This window comes from Canis lupus, chromosome 4, assembly GCF_011100685.1.
Source record: "Canis lupus familiaris isolate Mischka breed German Shepherd chromosome 4, alternate assembly UU_Cfam_GSD_1.0, whole genome shotgun sequence".
Lineage (NCBI taxonomy): Eukaryota > Metazoa > Chordata > Mammalia > Carnivora > Canidae > Canis > Canis lupus.
In genome coordinates this window covers 61,231,836-61,246,821 of record NC_049225.1, presented here as the reverse complement: position 1 = coordinate 61,246,821, position 14,986 = coordinate 61,231,836, and the positions used below count along the sequence as shown (strand labels likewise).

The 14,986-nt window shown below is 43.4% G+C and overlaps 1 protein-coding gene across 5 annotated transcripts in view; it reads right to left on the bottom strand.

Moving 5' to 3' along the window:
• The window catches only part of HTR4 (5-hydroxytryptamine receptor 4), a 173,142-nt gene that overhangs the window by 25,735 nt on the left and 132,421 nt on the right, over window positions 1-14,986 (bottom strand). For 3 of the 5 annotated variants that reach the window (XM_038535084.1, XM_038535087.1, XM_038535085.1), the window contains one exon: window positions 4,906-8,443. The exons of the other annotated variants lie outside the window; for them this stretch is intronic. In XM_038535084.1, coding sequence (XP_038391012.1) covers window positions 8,353-8,443 — 91 coding nt within the window. In that variant the 3' untranslated portion in view covers window positions 4,906-8,352. Of the gene's footprint in view, window positions 1-4,905; window positions 8,444-14,986 lie in introns of those variants that run through there. 5 annotated transcript variants of the gene reach the window in all.

Genomic DNA, 14,986 nt, shown 5'->3' with positions numbered 1-14,986 from the left:
AAAACAGAGAACCAATCCTTAAGAGAGGCAAATCTCGGTTGTGTCCTGGCTCGGCTCATTATTATTTCTATGTTCCTCGGTTCAGGAACTCAGTGTTCTTGAGCCTCATCTTACTTATCCATAAAATAGGGGTCATCATATAAAATAACCATGAACATAATTATAAAAACTACCAATTATCTGCTTGGGGGTTTTTTATTTGCTAGCATATGCACAGTTTGATTTAAATTATACAACCTCATAAGTTAGGCAATATCAACACCTCTGTTTTACTCATGAAGAAACTCAAGCTTCAAGAGGTTAATTAATTCGCCTAAACAAGCTGGCAAGTTGGGAAGATTCAACCCAGCCAATATGTTTTGAAGGTTAAATAAGAAATGTAAAGAGCCAAAGAAATATAGCCCTATCTTAGACGCTCAACAAAGTTGAGTCCCTTTACCTCTTTTCAGGTAAAGTGTGACTCTTGCTTAGGAAAGTCATGAACTGGAGCAGATAAAGAGACATTCAGGTGTTCAGTAATAAGGCAACTCAGCTTCCTGTCCCTGATCATCACATTGTGTGTTCTCCAACTCTGCAACCAACTCCTGCGTCATCCACATCTTCTCCTGCATAGTGGTCACAGCCTGCCCCTTTCTGGGTCACATGACGAACATAGATAAAACCAGTGCCCACCACTCACACCACTGCCCTGCCCCTGGTTTCTCAACACCCTTTCCAGAGGACTCTCCATGTGGCTTTGGGATTTCAAATTTCATGGGATCCAGAGTAATACTAGTAACACCTCCACCTCAGTGAGCACTTCCTGCATGCATATCCTCCACTATTTATGAGCTTGTACCCACCCGAGGCTCATGACAACACTCTGGGGGATGTGCCATCATTATCTCTGTGAGAGGAAGAAAGAGAGGCTCAGATAATCAGGAACTTTCCCAAAGTCACACACAGTCAGCAACTGGTAGAGCCTGAATCTAAACCCATGTCTACCTAATGACAAAGAACAGCAACACCTCTCAATTTATAGATGGGAAAATTTAAGCCAGAAATGGGCAGGAACACGTGCTGAGCCAGCCATATAGCAAGTTAGTTATGAGACTGAAGAAAGAGGACACATTATCTGCCATCATTTGAGCATGCCATACCACACCCTAGCCTGAGCAAGCTCACTGTTCCCACTGCACATCCACAGTCCAGTCCACACATCATTCACTCTGTGCTGTCTCAACTAATGTCACTACTGGTGAAATGGTGCCCAGTGTTCTCTAGGACGTCAAACAGCTCAAGCAACTTCAGCTGATTCCCCACTGCATTCTATAAATACAAAACTTTAAGCTTAACTTCTTTTTCAATAGACAGCCGTGAGCCAATAAAGAAAAAGAAAACCCTGCCATAAATGAGGGAAATAATGGTATTTTTAAACCCTAATCCTTTTACTCCTTGCAAGAAATATGATAAACATCTTGATTTTATTCAAAACTGTCACAAACATTTTCCCCTTATCAGAAGGCTGCAGCTCTTACAGTGGGTGGAGCATTACATGACATAGCAGCAGCAAGATTTGGATGGCGCAGTGCGGCCTCTGCAAACAATGAAAAGCTCCAAATTCTTCCAAATGAGCAAATTCATGAATTTATTGGGCAGCTCCGGGGCATAAAAACCTGTGTTGGGCACAAGAACAACAACAACAAAATGACCCATAAGAATTGGCCACTGTCCTTAAGGAACTCAAAATCTGGTAGCGAAGCTCAGAATGCACATAATTAATGAACCAGACAGCAAAAGCATGGAAGAAGAAACAAATAAAGTGCCCTGGGGGTTGGAATAGGTCAAAAACCTCATGCTGTTCTGGGGGCTGGAAAAGACTTCAAGTTGAAGGTGCCCTCTGTGAGGGACCACGTAAAGGAGTTTGGGGGATGTGTGCCCAGAGGAAAGAGCATCAGGACCGATGCCTGACAGTGAGATGCAAGCGAAAGTAAGGGGAACCCAGAACATACTGCCTGCTTCACAGGAATACAGAGGGATAACTGGAGGTAAAACTAAACAGCAGGTTGAGGAAAACGATGCAGGGCCCAGAATCTGGTAGGCGAGGGAGTATCCTTGCAGGGTTCTAACCAGGGAAACAGCATGCTCCAGATTGTGTTTCAGAGCCGAACGCCCGGTCCAGATGAAGATAACATCAGTTGTAGAAGGATATTGTAGAAGGATGATGTCAGGAAGAATGGAGATAAGGAAATGCATGAGAAGAAAAAATCTGATTATATAACCAGATCGAATTTCCTCTTATTTCTGATACAATGAATAGTTTTCTTAAGAAACCACTTTCTGGCTGGCCAAGAATTGGTTTTCCTTCTAATTAGATGGTATTTGGAATTAGCTTATTTAAAATCAGTGAAGAACCACTGTATAAATGTACCTTTGTTTGTTTGGACAGCAAACACTCCTTGGAGAGAGAAGGGAGGCAAAAGGGAAAAGATGTACAAGAGAAGGATTCATCTGTTTCCAGGATGGTTCTTGCTGCTCAAGAGACCAGGCCTTGGGTGAGTCAGGCTCCCTCAGCAAGTGATTTGGGGGAGCAAAGCTAGGCTTGGCAAGGTCTGGGTCCTAGCTCCACGTCCTGGTAATCTCTGTGTCCTTTGGAAAATTTCGGGTCAACTTCTCAGCTCCGTTTCCTCATCTGTGCAGTGGGAAAATGATACCCTGCAGGGTCTCCTATAAAATGCTTCCCACTACGCCGGTACAGAGTAAGTAACTGACAAATAGTACCTAAAATGCTGAATTACTCTCAGCTTTGGCCTTCTCCTCTGCCCCCACCTCCTACCAGGTTCCCCACATTCACTGAGCACCAGCCACACGCATCAAGCTCATTTCTGTCTGACGCTTCGCATGCGCACTTCCCTTCGCCTGACATCATATTCCCCCAAATCGACACATGACCGACTCCTTTCTGGCATTCTCGTCCCACATCCCAGGGCTGACCTCCGTGAGGCTTCCCCTGACTCCTCTAGAAAACGTACATACCCCTGTCCCATCTCTGTTTTTTATGTTCTTTATGGCACTGGTGAGTATCTAAACTTGTCTAATTTGTGTACTGAGGTCCCCTTGCTCATCCCAATGAGAGAGCAGACACATTGTCAGTGTCATTTATTATTGGGCTTCTGGCAATGGACCCGTGGCACATAGTAGGTTTTTAAGAATTTTATGTTTCTCTAAAGACTGTTGGCAGAATTTACCTGCAGGATACATAGAAACCACGTCAAACACAGTGAGAACTTAGTAAGTCAGTTCCTCTTCCTTGCATGGGTCCAAAGAATGGCTGGCTCCAAAGAGAAGAAAGACAATCTGGAAGGAAAGCAAGGAAGGGGACAGGGGTCCAAGGCTAAGTCAGCCGGGTTTCTGAGGTTTTGTTCTTTTCCTGAACACAATGGATGCTTCACAGAGGGCGGCGTTTCAAATTTTCTTTTTGGGATAGAAGTCTCTGGCAATGGGGCATTTTCTGTACAGGGGAACAGGTTTTGAAAATAAGTGGACTTGGGGCGCCTGGGTGGCTCAGTAGTTGAGCGTCTGCCTTTGGCTCAGGCTATGATCCCAGGGTCCTGGGATCGAGTCCCGCATCGGGTTGCCTGCAGGAAGCCTGCTTCTCCCTCTGCCTGTGTCTCTGCCTCTTTGTATCTCTCATGAATAAATAAAGAAAATTAAAAAAAGAAAAGAAAAGAAGTAGACAGGCGTGATTCTGAGGCAAATCATCTGGAGAAACAATTCACAGGAGTCTTACGAATGCTTTATAAAAAGTAAGGACGGGAAAAAAAAAAAAGTAAGGACGGGGTAAAACCAAGCAAAGTCTTAGATTTTAGAAGAAGAAGCCTGGCCCAGGGGCACCTGGGTGGCTCAGTTGGTTAAGCATCTGCCTTCAGTTCAGGTTGTGATCTTAGGGTCCTGGGATGGAGCCCTGTACCCAGCTCTCTGGTCTGCAGGGAATCTGCTTCTCCCTTTCCCACTACCCCTCTCTCACCTTGTGCTTACATGTGAGCTTTCTCTCAAATAAACAAATAAAATCTTTAAAAAAGAAAAAGCCCAGCCCAGCTACTGAGGTCACAAAGAAGGCTCCTTCTAGGGATATAATTATTATATTAGAATGCATAATATATTACATTATAATTTTATATGCTATAATGATTATATTATAATAGTAATGAGCAGAGATGGGGGATCCAAATCTATCTGTTCCCTAGCTTACGCTGACCTATGTGCAATGGGGCTCCCAGTAAATTTGTGTACGAAGAAAGGATTTTGATTTGAAAACCTAATTCTTGTCTACCTCCTGTATTTTATATGTGAGATGATGGAGGCTCCAAGGATTCAACAGAACAGTTGCGATGAGTACCTGTCCTGAATACTGACGGCATTTTTCCATTGCCCCATACTCAGAAGAGATTGAGCCTGTATTTCATAAACACCTGCTCTAGGCCTAACATCTCAGGGGCTCCAGGGTAAAGGGGCTGGACTCCAGACTCTTGGATGATTCATGACACCAAAAAAGATCTCAGTCAGGAAGCCCATGCTTACTAATCTCAATCCAAGACCTCTAGCTATACAGCTGTCACGTTGCCTTGAATGGCTCCTGCGGTGTGTGCCCTGAGAGTGGCTGGGCTGGATCCTTCCCCGTCCTCTGCTCTAGGGTTGACCGAGGCAGAGGGATCTGTCCTAGTGCATGAGGCCCTAACAAAGGTGGCAGACAGGCAGACAGGTAGAAGCACATTATCTAAGAGTCTTGGGCTTCTGGCTTTACCTTTAGGGGAATCTGATGCTTGGAAACAGAAAATTCTCCAGCTTCAAACACCAAAGCTTCTAAGAGATGGGCTGGGCTACCAAAGTTACAAAGAAGCTCCACAAAACTGAGGCATGGGATTGACTTTGGCATTTTATTGTGGATTCAAAATTCAGTTATTCCTTTTGAGACTTAAGATTTCCTCGATATATAATTTATATAAACATGTACAGAATGCATAAATATAAACATGTGTGATTTATCAATATTTATCAATAATTAGAATTTTTCTATTACAAAAACAAGTCTATGTAGGTTCCTGTTTTTCCCAGAATGCATTCCTGGGAACTGCATCAAAAAACAGATCATCATAAAGCCAAGAGTGCTTTCCACAGAGGCAAATTAGAATGAGGGATCTCAGTACCTTCAAAGCTTTAGCTTCAAATAAATCAAAGGTATAGCTAATAATTTCATAAAACCAAAGATACAACCATCATTAAAATTTGCAATCCTTTGAAATTATATAATTAAATTCCATGTTCTATATACCAGGCACACATGTACATTGCATATTGATTACACAGGCCACTCAGTGTTTTATAAACTGTATTGAGTGGTCCCACTCTGATTCTACTTTTTTGAAAATGTAAACAAAATTTAGGTGGTGGCTAAATAGCATTACACCATAATTAACAAAAATGTACACTGCCTATCATATTAGACAAAAATCTTAAAAGTATCTGTTTCAGTAGCTCAATAGATTCTTTATGTAACAGTCTTGTCAGCTGCTCATTCATAATTAGTCCATGTTTGAATTTTTTATTTTCACAGAATTTATATATATATATATATATACATATTTATATATGTATATAACATTTACAGAGTGGAGATAATTTCGATGACCCAGGTCTTTTTCTCCAAATAAATGTTTTCATGGCAAAAAGGCATTTGAATTTATGTCATGTGACTTTGAAGTTACACGAAAGTGAGGCTCATTCTTACCCAAATTAGCCTGTGGTCACCATCTTCTTCTACTGATTCCTTTAAGAACAACAATATCCCTTCAAATGAGAATGTTTCTGATACATAAATTTGCAGCATGGGTGTGTGCAGTAACCAAATGAGGAGGGATGGATTTGGAAGAAAGAATCCCCGAAAGATGCTCCCTTGGTATCATTTTTCAACTCGGGAAGCTTATTCTCTAAATTGATTCAGCTCTTGATGAAGAAATTCCCAGTCATTGGGAGCCTGAGTATCCAAAGTAATAATAAGCATAGAAAATGGCATTTTATGATTTACAGAATGTTTTCACAAAAATTATCTTCTTTATCTCCACAACAACTTTGCGAAGTTGGCAAGAGGGATTCTTTCAGAGGCCAGGGAGGTTGAGGGTCACACAGTCAGTCAGCAATGAATCACTGCCCACGGTGCTTCTCTACCACATCCATCGTGCCCTCGTGCTCACAGGGGCAATGGGCAGCATGTAACGCAGAGCAGAGACTTTGGGTGTCATCGCCAGGTTCAGGGCCTTGGGACTCAGAACCTTGCTGCTGCCCCCTTTGTATTAAGGACCATCCTCAAGATGGTGGTTGCCCCCTAAGCAGGAATGTGGTGGGCAGAGAACAGGGACTTGAAAAAGCAAAGGAGATTGTCCCAGCCAGAGTCAAGGTGCCAGTTAGGACTTACATAAACTGTCTTCATCCTGGATGAGACTAAATCCCCAGTTCAACGTGATCTCCACTGATCACCGAGAGTTCCAGCCTAGACACGGAACATTCTGTGTGGTGCAATATTTCTCAACAGCATTCAGGAGTACTAAGTAACATTTCTCTTTAGAGGTTTTTTCCCTTCCCTAAGGCATGACTTTCTCCCCAATAAGAGATTAAGCCTTCAAAGGGCAGAGATTTTTTTTTTTTTTTTGGCATTTAGATGGTTTGGGGGCAATCTTTTCTTCTTTATTCCAGTCTCTTTCCTGTCCGGTTCACTTCCAGAACTAAAGTCAATGTCAGTGGAAATGATAACTGACATCTCTTAAGCAGCAGGAATACTGAGAATGATAAAGTCCTGAGATGCTATCAAATCACAGCCAAGATCACTGTTAACACCTCCCCTGGCTCTGGGACACGGCAGTGTTTACTTCCCTGCGACCTTTACTCTGGGGCAGTTGGTAAGAGCCAAAGACTCAGCTTTGAAGAAAAGACATCCGGGTTCATCTGGAGGGCCATGTTGGCAAGATCAAGAGTCCAGAAGGCCCAAATGAGGAGGGTAGTTCCTTGGAAACAAAGTCAAAAGGCAGGCAAGCCACGGCTTTTCGAGGTAGCTGAGGGATGTAGCAGCATCCTGTGGTCCTAGAAATGGAGAGGGATCTTGGAGATCCCTGAGTCTAAACGTCAGTTCATGGACGTAGAAAGTGAGGTCCAGGAAAGGAAGGGCATGGGCCAACACCTCACGGCATGTTAGGAGCAGAGCCGGGGCTGCAGTTGGGGTCCCTGACTTCAAGTCAAGCGCCCCAGCACTGCTCAGCTCCGCCCTCCTCCACCTGCCGGCTGCAGGTGGGCTGCAGGTGGGTCACGTCTCTGCCGCGGGAGCTGCCAGCACTTCTCTCCTTTGGGAGCAACAAGGTCAGACTCAAGGCTTTTAAGCTGCTACCACGGGCTGCTCCACCAGCTCCAGGGCAAGACTGCAGAGTCTTTAATAAGCACGACGATACTGTTGGCCCTGCCCAAGGCTCTAGAAAGGAAGACGCCAGGTTCTAGTCCAAGAGGGAAGCCAGCATCTCAGAGCAGCAGGGCCCGGGCACAGGCTCGGGAGCAGCTGTCTGGGCCGCGCTCCGGGGGTGCCGCGGAGACTGTCCCCCTCTGCTGGATCTCTGCTCCCGTGTCTTCCAAGGTAAAGAAATGGGGCACACCTGAAGAGGGCTGACACCGGCCTTTAAGGAAGAGCGAGTGGAGGTGTGCACCTGACACAGGGACACAGGTTTGGACCCAGACCCCGGGGAGCAAGCGCGTTAGCGTCTGGCTCAGAACAGGACAGAGACGAGACAGTGAGCGGTCTGGACAGGACTGTGACAGCCATGAACAAGCAAGAAATGCGAGCTTCTGGAACACGGCTCTGACCACGACAGGCGCCCCGAGGATGTATTTGACAACGTCTGTGAGCAGACACAGCGAAGGAGGCGTATTTGGAGACATCTAGGACTGAGATAGGACACAGCGAGCGATCGTGTTTGGAACATGAGACAGACAGACCAGGAACAGTAAGGGGACGTATTGGGGACAACAGAGAGTGTGAGACAAGGGCGAGATGCCAGGAGGGGAGTGCAGGGGTGGGGGGTGGGGTTGGAAAACTATCCCTGCGCAGGGGAAGGGATTGCAGGAGGAACCCCAGGGAACCAGGAGGTGGCCAGTCCCCTGATGCCCTCCAGCGCCACCTGCCGGAGCCCGAGACACTCCCCGGGGGTGGGGGGCGCGGGCTGCCAGGTGCGAGGCGGGATGGAGGGAAGGGCAGGAGCAGTCCCACTCAAGCGGCAGCTTACAATCTGCCCTCTTTCGGAGGGATGGCTGTCTTCGGAGTCACTGCCCCAGGGCCTAAGGGTCACTGGGGTGAGCAGCCACCAAGGAAGAAGTTGCTGGAGGGTGGCAGTGACTCTCCCATTGGCCACCACACTCCACCGCATCCCTAGAGAGGGGAGATCATAGCACCTTAGCATTGGAATGGATGGCCTCGAAGATCTCTGCAAAGGGCCCACCCAGTGCACACGAGCCCCTCGTGCCATGCAGCCGGGTGGTCCTTTAGACCCTACTTGGGAGTCTCCAGTGACCCGCCAGGCCTTTATTATTTTTGAGCAACTTCAGTTAGAAAAAGAACTTATTAACGTTCAGCCCAAATCCACCTTCCTATCATTTCAACCCAGTGGAACGACTGTGCCCTCTGGGCCCACTCAAAATTCTTCTCTCTGCTAATTATAACCTCCAAGTTTTCTCTTCTCCAGGCTACAAGTTCCCATTTTCTTTACTAGTTCATTATATATCATGGTTTCCGGATTATTGCCCATAATGATCACTGTCCTCTGAAAACAATCTTATTGTGATTATCTCTTGTAACACAGCCTGGAAAGAGCACAAATCTACCCGATGAGCCTGACTTGTATGTATCATGCACATTTCATCATCAATTTGGTTTACTTCTATGAATATGGTCAACACTAAATTCATTCCTGACAATGGCAATATTGGCTTACAGGAGTTTGTTTGTTGCCAATTTGTATCTTTGACACAAACAGCTGTCGATTCCTGTGGCTCTTTATTACATTGGTGCAGCCTATTTTATTTTATTTACTTATGCCAAAATACAAGCCATTACATTAGTCTCACAGAAATTTCATTTTATAGGTTTGGTATCATTTTAGTTAATTGAGATCATTCTAAATCGTAACAACTGCTACATCCCAGATATGATCATTTAGCACCCATTCAAACTAGACTTCAAGGGTTTCATAAGCACACAGATCAGATAATTTACTGCTACCTAGATCTTTCGACTTAGTGTCATCTGCCTGCTAGGTTCTCAATTTTTGGTCAAGATAAAAACAAGCAAAACAAACAATAACAACAACCACAACAAAACCTAATCAACAGAGATTAGGACAGAGCTAAAGCAGACTGCCTTCCCAGCAAACAGCTACCATTCAGTGTGCCTGAGAATAAACCCACCCGTGGAAGGCTTTATCCAGTGCTTTGCTGAAATGTTTCTGCCATGCAATAAATCTATCCTGATAATGAAATTAGTTGGCATGAATTGTTTTTTAATGAAACAATATTGACTCTTGCTCACAAATCATTTGTGTAATAGCTGTCTTAGAATTTTGGTAAGGCCTATTTCAAGCTAGGAGTCTACAGTTTCTGGAATCCAGCTTTAGTCTTTTTTAAGAACTGGGGTAATATTTACTGGTCTCCAGCCTGCCCTCACTTCCCCTGCCCTCAAAAGAGTGCCAGAGATCTTATCAACCAGTTCCTTTAATCCTCTGAGAGGTAATACACCTTGGCTCAGAGACAGTTAAATGCTTTTCATGAATCTTGGACAGCAACCTTCTCCCTATAATAGTCTCATCTTTCCGGTTGGAAGACTATTCTTATTGCAATAGAATATGCAAGATTTCTTACCTAAATATCGAGATCTAACTATTTCTGAGTTTGCTACTTGCTCTGACCATAGCTTTTGATTCATCTTTGGCTATAGATTCCTTCTTCCATGCTATTTTCAAGTATAAGCTCTCTAGATAACTCAAGACGCAGCCTCAAGTCTTTACATACGTCCCTCCATTTTTTATGTCTCATTCATTGAAAATATCTATTAAAAGAAAAAAATAATGAATAGGAAGGAAGGAAGGGGTTCTAATTTCCCATTGGCCAAATTCCCTTTATTATTATACTTATTATTACCATTATTAGCAATAATAAAAACAGGCCACACATGAAGCTATGTTATATGCCTTAACTGTGACTTTTACAACCATTTAACAGACAAGGAAACCGAATTTCAGAAAGGTTAAATAATTTACCCAGATTTAGTCAGTTGAAAAATAGTAGGATCAGATCTTACATTTAGGTCAATTTTGATACTAAAGTCTGTGCTTTTAACTGTCCTGATATATCGTCACTCATTGTCTTGAGAACTGCCACAGCTAAGCCCTGTGTTCAGGTGGGGCTAGGTCTCTAGCATTTCCTTGTCCCACTGTGACACATTCCAAGGTAAAAGAGGTATGTGCCGAGGTTCACGTCTATTCCACCTGTGGGAAGCCTGCAGGGTGATGCGGCTCCTCCTTTTACTGAAGCACAATGTGACTGGGATATTCATGAAGGTGCGAACCCCTCCTCCCTCCCAAACTCACTAAAAGAAAATATTTGCCAAGTGGCACATATATTTTCTGTGATGTGAAACTGGGGAGATGAAGATGGAAAGGAAAAAAGCCCCGCAAAGAGGCAGGAGAAAAGTCCGAGGACATAGTCAAAGAGAGAGGTTGGGTGAATAAACACAGTAAAGAATGAAGACAGAAGATGGGCAACAAGGCAGGATGGTGAGGGCTGGTGAGAGCCACAGAGTGGGGTACGCAAAGGCTCCAGAGCAGGTGGGGAGAGTGAAGGAGGCTCTTTGAGGAGTGTTTCCAAAGGCTACATTGGCTCTCTCATACAATGCTGCCAGAGTGTCAAATAAAGATAGAGGTGACCACAGAATCACCGTTGGAGGTCTGCGCCACTCCTATTCAGGCTACGTGAACATGCAGGGTATAGCAACCAGAACACAGGGACCCGGCAAAGAACACCATATTGGCTTTCATCCACAGGAACCTCTGATGACTCACTCTCTTCCTTGTGCCTCACTTTCCCCACTTGCTAAATGGGGAGGAGGAGGATTATCTAGAAGATCCTCTGCAGCCCTGACATTCTGATTCTAGGAGTAGCAGAGATGGTGGGTGACAGATACAGACCTTCTGATTGGGCACCAGCTGTGTGTGGGACTGTTCTCCAAAGCTGTGGGTAATTGCTTGAATTTGGCTTTTAATATTCTATTGTTAGTATCTGATACTTTATATTCTGTAGGGAGGGAAGAGGTTTTGCTGCAAACACAGAGAGGGTAATTTTTGGATTTGTATTAAAGAATCTGAAAGACCTCAATTTCTGAATCTGTGAAATTACATTGCAAAGCTGTTAAAGGGATCTGGGTAGGATAGGATAGGGTAGCTGAGATGCCACCACTTAAAATGCAGTGAGACCACAACTGTCTCTCCTCAAACATATGCTTGAGCAGAAACATTGGCAGAGCCGCTCAAAATCCCTGATGCAAAACATCATTGAGAAAGAACCTCCGACATTTCAACACATGACTTTTTCAAGTACAGTTTCTTGTTTTAATGGTTTTAGTAGAATCTTCTACAATTTACAAAACATTTTTGTATCTTTTTCCATGTTCAATCTTAAAGATTAAGATTTTAAGGATTAAGATTCCTCCATAAGGAAGAATATTATTTCAATTTCAGAAGAGGAAGAAGGTCAATGTAGGGGCATAGATTGGTTGATGCGGATGGTGGGGCCATTGCGATGAATCAGGCACTCTGCCTCCCAAACCAGGAATGCTGTCCACTGGGGAACATAGGGAAGAGTCCCAGGGAAGTCCCAGGGAAGAGTTTTGTGGTGAAGTGTAATATTAACACTTCATGAAATAGACTTATAATTACCTATGTTCCAGAAGAAGAAGGGTGAGGAGAAGGAAGAGGGAAAGAGTAGGAACAGGGCAAAAGGAGAAAAATCACTAGCTAAGTCATCATTCACAAAGTGGTCTAGAGGTTATGTGTGCCAGAATTATCTTGGGAACTTAACAATAAATTCAGATTCCCAGGATCCACACCTGACCTCTCTGTCAGTAGGAGTAAGAGGGCAGGGGTCAGGTGGGGCAGCATACATCTGCATTTTTTAAAAGATATTTTATTTATGTATTTGAGAGAGAGCAATAGCATGAGTGGGGGGAAGGGGTAGAGGGAGAGGGACAAGCAGGCTCCCTGCTGAACAGACACCCTCAATGTGGGGCTGAATCCCAGGACCTGGGATCATGACCTGAACCAAAGGCAGATAGACGTTCAACCGACTGAGCCACCCAGGTGCCTTGACACTTGCATTTTTAAAAAATGCTCTCAGGTAACTCCTGTGCTTATAGGAGTATAAGATTCTTCTAGCAAGTGTATATCCAGTTATTATACTCACACCTGAGGCAGCACTTTAGGCCAGAGACTTAACAGGGCTGCAAAGAGGAAGTACAGGTGGGTGGGAAGAGCCAGAGCTACAAGATGAAGCACTCAATGATGCTCCACAAGGAATCAGAGTAGAAGCACCGAAATGCACACAGTGTATTTTAGCAGAGTGAACGAGGGAATGGTTATAGGTTTTTGTGACACTGAAGATGAAATAAGATGTAATGATGAATCATAAATATGAGGATTTAAAAATGTAAAGAGATACACAAAGCAATTTTTGTAGGTGTTCTTTATGTGATGAAAACATAGAATGCTTGGCTGTAATTCGCTGACAAAAATTAATGGAATTGTCTATAAACAGTGAGCATGTAGACTTGTATTAAGTTACGAGTAAGTTCAATCACTCAAAAGGCAATGCCCTAGGTCAATTTCTTCCTTTGTTTTTACATTCACTATCTACCAGAATAGAATATGGACTCTGGAAGATCCAGTATTTCCCAAATATAGGATGTGTTCCACAGGTGATACGTCAAACAAAGGGCACAGCATTAAATAATTTGAATCACAATAAGGGTATCTGATACTTCTTCCACTCATTCTGCTTATTTTTTTTCATTCTGCTTATTTTAAAGAAAAGACTTAGTTGCCCCCACCCTGGCATTAGCAAGTTTCTAATACCTAACAAATGGAGAGCAGGCCTTAGAATCAGAGCCTTTGGCAAGCAATGGGATCAAGTTAAATTTTAGTAATAATAATATATACAAATAATAATGTGTTTTCATTGCATTTATATTTAAAGTAATCTACTCTATATGATTTTGCGTTCAAGGTTATGATATGTTTGTTAGTTTTTACAAATACACTTATTTAGATTAAAAATGTATTAGGGGCACCTGGGTGGCTTGGTCGAATAAGTGTCTGACTCTTGATTTCAGTTCAGGTCCAGTCTTGGGGTAGTGAGATGAAGCCCCACATTGGGCTTCACACTGGGTGTGGAGCCTGCTTAAGATTCTCTCTCCCCTCCTCACCTTGCCCTTTCCTGCCTTAAAAAATAAATAAAAAAAAAATTAAAGCCTTGCTTTCCCTATCCTGTCTACTGAAAAAAAATGCAGCATTTAAAAAAATGTATTTAAAGGTAAATAGTAAATATTAAAATGGATTTAAAGGTAAATAGTAAAAAAAATGAATAAAGGTAAATACTAAATAAATAATAGTATGGGTAGAATGCTGATATGTTAGGAGTTGTGAACGTGGTAGGCAAGTGACAAAAGTTCCTATCAGACAGATGAGAAAACTGAATTGCAGAGAACACAGAGTCTTAGCAAAGGCATAATGCAATACACCCACAGGGTGGAAGCTCTAAAATCACAGGCCAGCACTCTTCTTGCTATTTTGTGCTACTTGTAGAAAAGACCCAACCAGCTGAGTTTGCACAGTTTGAAATGCCTACCTTTTGGCCCCTGGACAAATGTATTCCCAAAGCAGTTTTAATTCTGTCACCAACTTCAGATATGTCCATGTTTCAATATGCCAAAGTTCAAGATCAACTCAGTGGGCATGGCTTGTTCCAATCCTAATGCACTTCTTACGCTACTTCTCAATATACACATATAACTAAGGTCAAACCATTCTCCTGGTGAGATTTTTTTTTCCCCATTGCCTACCACATTTCTCAATGACAAATAAAAGGATTGGAACTTTGAGTCTTTGGGGAATGAGGCTGATCACCTGCTTTTTCAGCTCAACTGTTTCAATATGACTGGATCTAAAAATATCTAGAAGAAAATGCCTTAAAAGTACGGACCCATAAGAAAAATAGCCAATACTTATTATGTGCCATTTATTGTGCTAAACAAATGATAGAATCACCTGATATAATTTTCACAACAATCCTTTGACCTAGGTCTTATTATTTGCAGGTTCTGGTTGAGTGGCATGAAGTCCTAGTAACTTGTTCTAAGTCAAACATGTGTTCCAAGTAGAGCCAGGATCCCAATCGGGCAATCCAATGAGTGTCTCACTACACCAGCACGCACCTCCAGTGCATCTTCACTGGACAGGGACCCTTGCTCCCAGCCACTGCAGGTAAGAAAATGATCCACTCTTGGCAAGCTGCCCAAGGGAGGAGAGATGCTCAGGTGCATTAGAGTACCTAAGATCCTTTGTGATTAACTAAGCTTCCAAGAGAAGGAGAGGCAGGTGGTAAGGGAGCCCAGAGGGGGAAGTGATTGGTTATTGCTCAGAGACTGAGGGCCCAGAGATCAGGGAAGTTCAGAGAACTCATGTTGGAACCCTGCCTTAAAGGATGAGTAGACTTATGCCAGGCAGGAAATCGAGAAAGAGCATTTAGGGCAGTAGAAACAATCCAGACTAGGAGAACTCACTATTTATTTGGGGGAAGACTGATCAGTCCTGCATGCACATTGCACAGAGAGTTAGGTCGGGAAAGAATTGAGGGAAATGAGCTGGACAAC